Source organism: Gouania willdenowi, chromosome 3 (genome assembly GCF_900634775.1).
Source record: "Gouania willdenowi chromosome 3, fGouWil2.1, whole genome shotgun sequence".
NCBI lineage: Eukaryota > Metazoa > Chordata > Actinopteri > Blenniiformes > Gobiesocidae > Gouania > Gouania willdenowi.
This window is the reverse complement of record NC_041046.1, coordinates 5,824,246-5,837,099: the sequence shown is the minus strand read 5'-3', so window position 1 is coordinate 5,837,099 and position 12,854 is coordinate 5,824,246. Positions and strand designations below refer to the sequence as shown.

The 12,854-nt window shown below is 37.3% G+C and overlaps 1 protein-coding gene across 1 annotated transcript in view; it reads left to right on the top strand.

The window, feature by feature from the left end:
- The window catches only part of znf536 (zinc finger protein 536), a 281,007-nt gene that overhangs the window by 197,003 nt on the left and 71,150 nt on the right, over positions 1 to 12,854 (top strand). Inside the window, exon 6 of the mRNA XM_028441311.1 lies at positions 4,754 to 4,825. Coding sequence (XP_028297112.1) covers positions 4,754 to 4,825 — 72 coding nt within the window. The remainder of the gene's footprint in view (positions 1 to 4,753; positions 4,826 to 12,854) is intronic.

Genomic DNA, 12,854 nt, shown 5'->3' with positions numbered 1-12,854 from the left:
ATGAGATGATTGATAATCTTTTTTTGTTTATTTTACAGCTGATTTAAAACATGGGTCAAACTGACCCGTTAGCATTAGAGATGCTAACAGAAAGCAACGCTTTGCTTAAAATACTATAAAACAACTATAGATCAATAATGATGACATTTTAAAGAACCTCATTTTGTTAATAAGTGGAAAAAACAGTTTTAGTTCAGTGGTTCACATTTTCATAACAAGAATTTCTGGTGACACCAAATACAATTATTTTTTGATCATGTTTGAACTTGAAGAAATTATTTATTTATTTATTTATTATTCATTTATTTTGACTGCATTTTAGTTTACCTAGATTTATATTTCACAAAGTGAAAGTTAATATTGTGTTGTCTTAAAAAAAAAGAATAATTTATGCCTGGAGTGTGACCAAAACTAACACTTTATTTGTTTTTATTTCTGAAATTTTAGAAATATAAATTTTTTCCTGAAATTTAAAAATAAAATCTATAAAAATGTTTATTGAATTCAAAATATCAAATATTTTTTCCTGAAATTAAAAAAATCTATTACTTTTTCCAAAATTATTCTTATTTTTTTTTTTTCTGAAATTTTTAAAATACATATAAATATTTTTTTTTTTTCTGAAATGTAGAAAAAAGATTTTTTTTTTTTTTTCTAAACTGTAAAAAAAATATTTATTTTCTTTTGAAATAAATTTAAAAAAAATCTATATTTTTTCTGAAATTTACATTTTCTGAAATTTCAGGCGACCCCATTTAAACTCCTGGCGTCCCCAAGGTTGAAAAACACTGATTTAGTGACTCCTGAATAGATTTATTTCTAGAGTTTTTATCATTTCCTGGAGTGGAACCAAGAGTTACACTTCATTTGTTAATTTTCCATTTTCTCTGCCTCAAATACCCCCTGTTGCGCCATCGCGTACCCCTAGGGGTACATGTACCCCATTTGAGAAGCTGTTGCGTGTGATCCATGAGTGGGGTCGTACATGTAACTTTCCTCCTCCTCGTCTCTCGTGCTCCGTGGGCTGCTGGAAGGCTTTCTGCGAGACAGAAGGGCTCGGCTGCAGAGTGGGGTGAGAGCCAGGCGTCTTGAGGATTTTTTTTTTTTTTTTTTCGGGGTGCATCACCATCTCTCTGCGAGCGCCAGGCGTACACCAAGGCCACGCCGTTCGCTGTTGACAGAGCGTGTTCGGGGCACGCCATCCCTCCGTCGCTTCCAAAAAAACCCAAAAAAAACCCCCAAAGATGAGTCTTTGGTTGACACATTAAAGACGAAACGCTGTGATTTCTGCGAGCGATAAAATTGTAATTCAGTGAAGCTGTAATGAATGCAGTGAAATGGTTGTCTAGTGAAACATTTTGTGAACTTGATTAGAGGTGCTAAACCATTTATTTGTGAAGTCTGTTATTGCAGACGTAATTCGGGGTGGCAGCACAGTTTACCTAATGTTATTTATGTATTCCCCTGGTCAATGTTGTTTCTAAATGAATCTTTTTTGTTTTGGTCTTATTGTTGTGCTCTAATGCCAGGATTATTTTAGTTTTTGTCGCATGCCATTATCTGTGTAATAACTAATCATTTCAGTCTTGTGTTGAGATGAATAATGGTCAAATAAAAGGCAACATTCTGAGCCTCAATTGTAAATGTCTGGCATTAAAGGACATGTAAAGCTAATTCTATTTTGTTTCTCTTCTTCTTTTTTCCCCTCCTCCCTCCACTCTCTGTCTAGTCCAAATTAACACCACATAATCTGATCGATGATCCCTGCTAACAGCGTTAAGATGCTTTCTTTTAAAATACCAGTGCCCAGCAGGTGGCTTCCAGCACTCGTCTGTGGTTCTTTTCTCTCATTCTCATCCATCCATCCATCCATTCATCCATCCATCCATTTCGGATGGTTGTTGAGTAGGTGTTTGGGAAAATTTGGCTTTGACTGCTGCTGGGTGTCACATATCTGACCATATTTCAAACCCAAATGAAGCATGTGTGGAAAAAAGAACCCAACTAAGCCCCCTTTTTTCACTTTAAAGGTCAGACATTAGTGCTGGTAAAAATTGATCTATGGATTTATGAATTCAGCCCTGTTGTTGGGGCTTCTTTGTAATGGAAGATTCTGTGGGGAAGCTTAACATTGCATTGTTTCGCTTTGACAACGCGGCCATGAGAGCCCGTGCAGCTGTTCCCCGCGCTCACAATGGCAGATTAATTAACACAATCATGTGGCGCTGGCTCAGGCTCAACAGTCAGGTCTGCTCTGGGATAGATAGGTAAATCCTATACATGCATTTCCAACGTCCTTCTGATGCCGTGCCATAACCGCATAGATTTGGTCATTGACTGGTCATCTGTAGGCGTAGCGTTAGCATCGGTGGCTAATTGCGCTGATGTTTAACCGGTGTGAGTGGCACCATGTGGTTTGATATGTCATTTGAATTATTTCATTTAGCTCTGGGCGACTGATGGGTCTGGGGCCAAATGTGTTGTGTGGCCCTTCCTCTCAGAAGCAATGCACAAAATAACTTTAATAAACATTAAAAGTTACAGAGACATACAAAAATACACAAAATGACTCCAAACATAAATACATTTACAATAGGACAACAGTAACACACAAAACTAACACAAATATACACAAAAATGACTAAAAAAAGATAAGTAAAGTACACACAAAATGACTGTAGCAGAGACAAAAAATGTACTAATAACTTGGAAAAACACACAAAACAACATCAAAAATACACAAAATGAGAGAAATATTTACAAAATGACAGATAAATGTACAAAATGACAACAAATATACACAAAATAACTCCAAAAATACAACAAAAGTACACAAGGCGACTATAGCAGAGACAAAAAATTACAGGAAAATACACAATAACTTGGAAAAACACACAAATACACAAAATGACTCCAAACACTCATGAAAGGACAACAAAAAAACACAAAATGAGAGAAATATATACAAAATGTCATAAATAACAATATGACAATAAATAACTATATGACAATAAATATACACAAAAATGACAAAAAATACAACAAAAAACAAAAATTACAAGGAAATATGCAAGAACTTGAAAAAACACACAAAACGGCAACACAAATACACAAGACAACAGCCAACTTGGACAAAACAACAACAAATATACACAAAAATGATTTTAAAAATACAACAAAAGTATACAGTGACTATAGCACGACAAAAAATTACAAGGAAATATGCAATAACTTGAAAAAAAACACCAAAACAACAAAAAAATACACAAAAAAGACTCCAAACACACATGAAACGACAGCAAAAAACCACAAACGAAAGAAATATATACAAAATGACAGATAAATGACTCCGAAAATGACAACAAAAGTACACAAAGTGACTATAGCACAGACAAAAATTACAAATATGCAATAACTTGAAAAACACACGAATACATAAGACAACAGCAAACAGTAGATAAAATGAAAAACAAAACAAAACACATAGCAACCTTAAAATGACACAAATAACACACGGAATGACAACATTAACACACAAAACACCACCTAAAAACATTCAAACCCATCCTTCTAATGCTTTGGCTCCTCCTTTCTAACAGTTGCCCCCTTGATTTAAATAGGTGCAGATTAGAAAAGGTGTTAAAGCAAATGCGTTTAAAATACATATTTGTGGGTTTTTTGTTTGTTTACATAAACGTGTTGGGACGGAGCATCTCCACCCCCACACCCCCCCCCCCCCACCCCAACGTTAAATGGAGCCGTTCCAATTAGGACCCTGTCTCTCTCACTTACACTTACTGCTGTACTTCGTTGACATTTTCAACTGTCTATTATGCCACTTGGCTTTCAGGTGCAATGCTGTGTAAATGGCAAGTCAAAAAATTATGTATCTTTTACATACAGTTATCCATCAGGGATGTGGAGGGGGGGGGGAGGGGCGGGTCGGGGGGGTTGACAGATCGGCGCTCGCTCTTTAAATTATTGCCCAACTCCCTGATCTTTCTGAATTGATCATATCACTCATTTACATCCTCGCTGTCATTCGCTTAACACTTTACTTTCTCTCTCTCTCTTTCTCTCTCTCTCGTGCCTCGGTATACAATCCACTTATTACGCTATTTTTTTATTTATTTTAATAATTCATTTCCATTCCACACACACACACACACTCCCTCCTCTCCTCACTCTGTCACATGAACATGACCGCGTTTGTCAATATTTTACCCTTGGCCCATCCCCTGTGTTGAATGATCACTTAACAGTCAAGAGTAAGGCGAGGAGGAAATTAGGGCGTCGGCAGCAGAGAGGACAACAACACTGAAGCAATGTTTCTTTCAGTCCAAGCATTCTCACGTTAATGAAATCCCTTATCGTTAGGGGTGGGGGGGGGACGAGGGGAGGGGGAGGACAGGTGCACGAAATGTACGTCGTTCATTTATCTTACTCTCTGAAAGTGAACGAAAAGCAGCAGCGACGCATAATATAGAGATAAAGTGCAGGCAACAAGTGTGTGTAGTGTCGTCGCCCCCCCCCTTTTTTTTTTTTTTGTTCATCTTATTGCTGGCCCTGCTTTTGCAGCCACAGATGAAACAGAGAAAAGAGATTGTTCGGCAGAGGAAACAGGGGTAGTGGGGGGGGGGGCATGGTGTATCACGTGTTTGCATCTTCCTAAAGGACAAATCGAAGAATCTCCCCATGCTAACATTTCAAGTATTTACCTTCCACCAAAATGTCTGCCCTTTTCCTTTTGTAGATGAGATCAGTCAGTCCTGGAAAGTCATAGAAATCCAGCTGAAGACTTCATGTCAGAATGGAAGGAATCAAGGTCTGTGTAATTAGCCTTTCTCTCTTTATGTGAATAAGAAATTGTGTTGGCAATTTCTGTGCAAGGTATGCTTTATCACCCAGTGTGTGTGTGTGTGTGTGTGTGCGTGTGTGTGTGTGTGTATGTGCGTCCTTTTCTCTCATTGCGTTTGCATTTCTTTGTTTCAAAAGAATCAAGTTTTTGTCCAATTTCATTTCACCTTTCTTTAATTTACATGTACTTTCTGTATTTGAATGATATCTGATTTGGTTGTTTTTTGTTCATTATTCGTTATTGTAAAAATGTGTCAATTGTAGAGCGGTTTCTTAATTATTGGCTCCAGTATAAGAAGTGGAAAATATTGTCAAGGAATAGAGTGAAGAAAAAACAAAACACACACAAAAAAAAAAAAACACATTTATCGGCAACGGTTATTAAAATGTTTATTTTATAATTGCTTTGAATTTGTTTTTTAATTGCCAAATTTTGCTTTAGCTAATATGTGCTTTCTCGCATGCAGCCAAAAGTTGTCTTCTTCTTCTTCTTCTTCTTCTTCTTCTTCTTCTTCTTCTTCTTCTTCTTCTTCTTCTTCTTCTTCTTCTTCTTCTTCTTCTAATAAAAAGTGTAAATATACCTATTTTAAAAGAGAGAGAGAACAGCAGCAAAACCAGATACTCCCACACCCGAACGCATCTAGGGAGCCCAACCAGCATCTAAAAATAATAAATATAACTTAGGATGATCATAGTAAACTGTGGATAAGTTGATCTCTCTATGGGCAAAATTTAATTGGGGCCAAAATAAAATTTGGGAAAAAATATGTCCGTGCCCAAACTTTTTAACATATTGTTTTCAGGAAAAATGTGACCAACTAAAATATCAAGTGTTTATTTCTAAATAAAGCAGAAAAATCCTAGCTTTCTAGCTATGTTTTTTTTTTTTTTTTTTGTGTAACGCAGGTTTGATTGATGATTTTCAGCACTTTTCTGTCTCCTTTCCACTCCGTTACTATCAACAGTATCCATGGAAAGCCCAGAACAACTTTTTGATGTCACTTTTTAAAAAGGCAATGAAGGACTTTAGGTATTAGAACAGGAACCATTGAGATGTAACACAGTGTTGGTCACAGCTATCACACCTTTCCGCTCCGTTACCTTTTTGTGAGAACAGAGTGGAAAGGCCTTCATCGTTTGACCCCTAATGAAGTTTTCACCCATATACTGTAGCTGTTATTTGTACTTGTTTCACAAAGTATATAAATCCAATTCTCATCATTTCTGTTTAGATAACTGTTTTTCCAATGTGGGGCAGCTTGATACGCATCTAATCGAGACGTTTGCTGCGGTTTATTCTGGATTGACAGAAAGCAGCTCTCCCACAAAGGTTACATGTTGTACCATGGACCACCCATAATGCTTGCAGTTATTACGCAGGGCCTTTGATTGCTTGCAGAAACATCTGTAATTTGTTTATTTGCAGATGTATCGCCACACACACAAAAAAATCTGCAGTAACAGGTGCTTTAAAGAGAAAAAGAACAAGTGTTTAAACACAGTTGTACCTTCCTTGATAGAAAGTGTTTAAATTCTCATTTGCTTTTTTAAAATACATTTCAGATGAACTGATTTTAAGAAAGCATTAAAGAAATGCAAAATGTGAGCCATTTTTCTCAGAGGAACTCGGTTATTAAAGGAAATTTATCGAAGTACATTTTTTCACTCCCTCATTTACAAACGGCAATAATGCTGAGTCACTGTAGGTTTTAGAGCCATAGTCAATTTTCAGATCGTATATGCAACGACACGAGGTAGTGCCAAGCTTGGTTCTGTCACTCGTGTAAAGAAAGATCTGATTGAAAACAGATCGAGGGCACTGGGGGGTTTGGCCCCAGCTCGTTGGATTTAATGACCCATTTCCTAAGCCGCTTCATGCCACAAGCAGTTAAACGACAGTCAAGGTGCCCAGAGGTCCCCCTACCAATGGACCAGGGGTGGGGGGGTGGGGGTGGGGTATACAGAGTACACTCGCTGTACAGACACAGTGAGTAATTGAGAGTGACATACCCTGGCACCAAATCAAAGCCTAATCTCCCAGCAGGAAGCTAACTACCATCCACCAGAGTTTCAAGTTCGATGTTCAGAGCATTCCAGGAGTTATTTCATGATCAAGTGTTGAAAATGACGTCCTTTGGTTTAGTCACACTTTAGATTACAGAGTGGAGGACGGTGGAAAAGTTTTCTGTTGTGCCTTTTCATCACTACTTTAGTAAATCTATCCGTTAAAGATCCACCGCTGCTGTTGATTTGGGGCAGTCGAGTTTCCATTCGATACGATAAACCTACTTGACCTTCTGCAGAAGTAGAGCCGTGGTGCTCAACCCCAGAAGGAGGAACCTGAACGTTGGGCACGCTCAGCCTTATCAAGCTAATGATCAATTATTAATACCCACAATCCTCCGACTTGATTTAACTGCTTGGCTACAGAAAAGAAGGCAATTAAGTCGTCCTCTGTCTTTTGGGTTTTGGCTCCATCCACGTCTCCGCGTTGAGCTTCCCAATAAATATAGAACTCTGTCCACAACTTCTTTAGTTGCAGATATTCAGATCCAGATTAATTTGTAATTAGTCTTGAGTTGTTGAGCCTCTGACAGATAAAGGATTTTAACTCTCATTCTTTTTTTGCCCCAAACACTGATGATCACTTAAAAAGAAGAGGCGCTCTCTCCCACTTGATAAAAATAGCTTAATCTCAGGCTTATTTGTTTGGCGACAAATGACAGGCACATATGTCTGAATAGGCTTGGGTGACGCTCAGGCACAAATAAAAACTTGTCATTGTGTCTTGCTTCATGTTTGTAAAGAAAAAAAAAAATAGGGGAGGAGGAGGATTTATCAACTCATCACATCATACAGTCGTTTGCTTTAGCACTAAAGTCAAAAGATATATTCAGAGCAGTGCCAAGTTTTTGTTGACTACTTTTTCAAATGACAACAACAATGTCAAATGCATTTGACGAAAACTTTATCAAGCATAGTAGCAATGCTGAATTCTTCCTAATGTTTGTTTAACATGGGGTTGAATGATTTTCCACTCCGTTACCTTTTTGTGGTAACGGAGTGGAGTGGACAACATGAAAGTTGGTCACAGCCATCACACACTGAGGTACAACACAATGGTTCCTGTTCTAATACCTAATGTTCTTCATTAACATTTTGAAAATTGACATTAAAAAGTTGTTCTGGGGTTTCCATGGATACAGTGGATGGTAACGGAGTGGAAAGGAAACGTTGTGTAAGAGTTGTTGACGTTTTTAGCAATAATTTATGAAAGGTATTGTTGCCAGCATTGAATTTACATAGGCTCATTTTGTACAGGTCTAGATTAATCTGAAGTTTTGTTGTTCCCCATTTACGCTCAGCTCTTCTACAATCAGATTTCAAATTCTGCACTCGCTATCTTCCTCCAAGTTTTTTTCCTGTGTGTTTGGTTTCCTCTTAGTTTTTATTGGAGCCACCACACCTGAGATAGGACAAAAAGTGCTGAAAATTCTCATTTGAACCTACGTTACAAAAAAAAACTACCGGAACTAGAAAACTAGGATTTTTCTGCTTTATTAAGCAATACACACTTTATATTTCAGTGGATAACATTTTTTCCGAAAAAACTATATGTCAAAAAGAAAAGAAAAATTGGGCCTGGACATGTTTTTTCCTTAAATGTGCCCCTAATGAAATTATTACCCATCTATTGTTATCTTTGTTTACTAATAAAATGTAAACTAAAGCCAGTACATTAACCACCATCCAGGTTGATAAATGTTTTTTGAATCTTTAAAAAACTGATGAACACTAGTAATTTTGTTGACTAAAACCATAACTGAAATAGCTATATATGACTACATGAAATAGTGTTTTAGTCAACGACTAGGACTAAAACCACGTAAATTTTGACCCAAAGTGGTTACAGTGGTTTTTTTTATCACTGACACTTTTTACCAGGAAGTTTGTGTAAATGTCGCATGTGTGGCTTCTGTCGTCATTGGACAATGATTTAGGGCAGAGTGAGTATTTAAGAATACATATTAGAATTGATTGGTATTCATTAAGAAAAAGGGGATGCGGCGGGGGGGGCCTCAGTCTATTAATAGTTGAGTCATCAGTGCCTCAATGTTCCGAAATGGGCAAATTGTTAGATCCCCAATGGTGATTATTACTTGGCTGTCATTGACCTTCATAACAAATTAAATTATGCGACTGGGACAGAGCGTTGCTCTTTAATAGGCGTTATGCATGGGATTGTGTGTGTGCGTGTGCTTGTTACTTTTTGCATTGCAAATGTGTGTGTGTGTGTGGTGTGTGTGTGTGTGTCCATTGTGTGTTTTGTAAGCAGTGGATCAGGGCCTTCAGCAGTCCAGCACCTAAAACTCTGAAAAACCTTTGAATTTTAAAGGATGTGTCACCGTTTCTTCTCCAATGTCCAACGTTTTCTCGTGTTTCTACACACACACACACACACACACACACACACACAGAGAGAGAGAGAAACACAGAAAAGTGATGGTGTCTCAGTTGTAAATCTCCTTTTTCCATGTTCTAACATCAGTCAGGTTCATGAAGTAGAAAGAACGCTCCGTCCTGGTCTGTGGATTTACTGCCTGAACAGGTTCCAGTCTGTCCACACACCACCCACAATCATACACCAATACTCAGTATATACAGTATATATATATTATTATATATCATTGCCACCTTTCAATCAATGCTACTGTGACAGCATGTTTGGTTTGAGTTTAAGTTTAGTTTGAATGATATGATTTAATCAACTAGGTAACAAAAAGTAGTTTTAGATTGAATACCTTCTGAAAAAAAAAAACTTGTGGTGCGTTTAGACAGACGGATCCTAGAGCGGTTTAAAACGCTGTAGGATCTGTTTGCTCTGACACCTTCCCTCGTTTTGGTCGGTGTGAACACAAACAAGTCTAGAGCGAATCAAACAGGAGAATTCTAGAGTGATTATTTCTCAGAGCGTGTCCACTCTATATATAGTCCTCTTCGTTTGGGTCGGTGTGAACACGCAAACAAAGTCTAATAATAAGAATAACTAGGCACAACCTTTATTCCCAAGGCAAATACATATTTGGCAATTGAAAATTAGCAATCTGTATCTGGATTTGTTGACAAGTTACATAATGCAGGAAAAGCAAAAGACTGACCATGACCTTAAATATGATATTTAATGGTACCAGTCTGACATTGCCCCTATGAGATGACATGCTTGTCTTTAGTGCTGCATTCAAAGCCTAGGAGGAGTTTTAGGACAAAGCAAGTTGCGTAAGAAAGATAAGAACTCCTACGATTACAATGTATTTGGTCATTTTCAATTGCCCACTCTACCATTGAGCCACACATTCTACAGTGATAATTTCTGCTGATCTCGGAACGTTTCCAATCAGAGTCTAGAGTGATTAGGAGCGCGTTGAACACATCTGTGCTCGCGTGAGCTAAAAACAGGAAGTGTGGGAGATGACGTAGAGCGCACGGCAATTGGTGGTGGTCAGAAGAAGAACTTGTTTGCTGCTTCATTGTTGAATGTTGGTAAAGAAAAAATAGAAAAGGAAGACGTTTCTGAGCACTCTGAAGTGTCGGAACTAAGCCGATATGAAATCAGTCTCACTTCTGATTGGATTTTGTCCCATGTGACCATTATAGTTTAGTTTTTATTATTTGACATAATTACAAATATATGTTTTAATACAGTTTTTGTTAACATTAGTCTTAATTATTTTCACTTTTTCAGTTAACAAACTTAACATGGCTTCTAAAGACACTTTAAGTGTTTGTTCCGTTGTGCTAGTATGTGTCTTTAAGTGTGCGTTTGTGCTCCCGAGCTATCGATCATTGTGCATTCCCCACCAGATAATTACTCCACCTTAATATGCATCTATAATGAGGCCTAATTGATTCCTTTTCATTGATGCAGAATAACAGCACTAATAGCTGCTGTGTGTAGGGCATTGATGGCGTCTACAGTACGGCCTGTGACCAGTGCCAGATGGATCGAGGGTGGGATCGGAGTGGTGCTGCTGAAGCTGGGCTTGATGATTGGCCTATTGTGCTCACTGTTGATTTAGCATGCTCACCAATGAATAGGAAATCAATGGTGGCTTCAAGACGAGTTCTACTTTATTCACAGTTAAAGAGACAGTGTCATCTTTATGTGCTGCAGTTGGGAGGGCTCCACCTCCACTGTTTAATCTGCAACTACTGCCACCTACCACAGGTGAAAGTAATGGATTACATGTACTCATGTTACTGTATTTGAGTTGCTTTTATGGGTACTTGTACTTTTTTGAGTGTACTTCTAAATCAGTAATTCTACTTGTGTTTAAATCATTCAGTGCTAGACATTTTCGAGCATTTTGACTTATTTTAAAAGACCCACATAATATTTTGTACTTTGACAATTTGAAATTCTGAAAGATTAAACTCTCTACTTTCATCAGAAAAAATAATTTAGTTTTTAGCTTGTTTGGTTCTTCCGTAATCAGCAGTTGAATAGAGGCAAGTTTCACACAAATCTCCAGTTTGTGACAAAAAACTGAAAAAAACGGCTTTTTCTGAAAAAAACCTATTAGTGACTTTGAAGCAATTTTTTTAAATTTTTTTGCTTTAGTGGTTTCCTTCTGTAAAACTACAAAAACAACACTGAGACTGGGCTTTTGATGATGATTATTAATTTGTTATCTATCTCAGAGTTGAATGGATTTCTTACTGTATTTTGGTGTTTCTCCAAGTCTCTCCCCCGTCATTCTCCACACACGCTACTTCCTCCTCCTCCCAGACGTGCCTAGTGTCACCGCTTACCCCTTTTTTTGATTGTTTTCTCTCATCATCGCCACATTCTTAATAGTCCACTTAGTTCCACACATGCTCTGGTCGAGTGTGCGCTGCTGTGAACTGGTGGTGAACTTCAGCATTAACTCTCATAGCGCCATTTTCTGTCATGTAAACTATTTTCCTGTTCCTCTGAGCTCTGGCCATCACGGGTGATCTCTCATCTGCCACCCATTGGTCACTATATCATCGTACAAGTTAGATATTAACAGGAGAGCGTCGTCACACTGTCTCCTAGCAACCCCAGACGAAAAACACAATTAACGTCTATAGACGTGAATGGCACTCAGAGAGTTAAGTACGTTTTAAAAGAAGTAAAGTAATTTGTTACATTTCGACACCCAACCATTACTGAGTAAATTTTAATTTTTTAATTTTTTTTTTTTCATGTCACACAATCTAATGCTCATGTGTCAAACTCAAGGCACGGCACCCAAATCCGGCCCTTTTAGAGCATCCAATGTGACCCGCCGGAGAAAGTAAGAAAGTAATTTAACATGAATCATTGTGTAAATTACCAAATAAATCAGTTGTAGATATCATTGTCCCTCCAAATTCATAAGTTAATTCAAACTCCACAACTGTATAGTCACAAATTGTTACATTAATTGTCTTTTTTTTTTTTGGAAATCGTGCAATTTTGCACAAAAAAATCCCACAAAATTGTCCCAAGTTACACAAAATGAAATATTGTGTAATTTTGAAATAAATATCCTGCAGGGACTGGTGTCTGTTATTTATAGTTTCTATAATGTTGGGGGGGCAAGTGAAAGTAATGGATTACAAGTACTCACGTTACTGTAACTGAGTTACTTTTATAGGTACTGAGTATATTTCTAAATAAATCATTTTACTTGTACTTAAGCACGCTTTTAAAAGAAGTTTTTTTAATCCCAAAAATAAACATGGGGTTAATGTAACTATTTATTAAAAAAAGGGACAGTACATAGTGATGAAGTAGTAACTTTTAGTTTGAATATTATTTAAATGAGCTACTTTCTACCTGTACTTGAGTACTAGGATATATCAATACTCTTTACACCTCTACCACCTACTGACACGTATATCACGTCCGTCCTACAAACATTCTCCTCTTACATCGCACCATGAATACGTTTCTTCTTTTAAAAAATCTTATTATGATTTTATGTTATTTG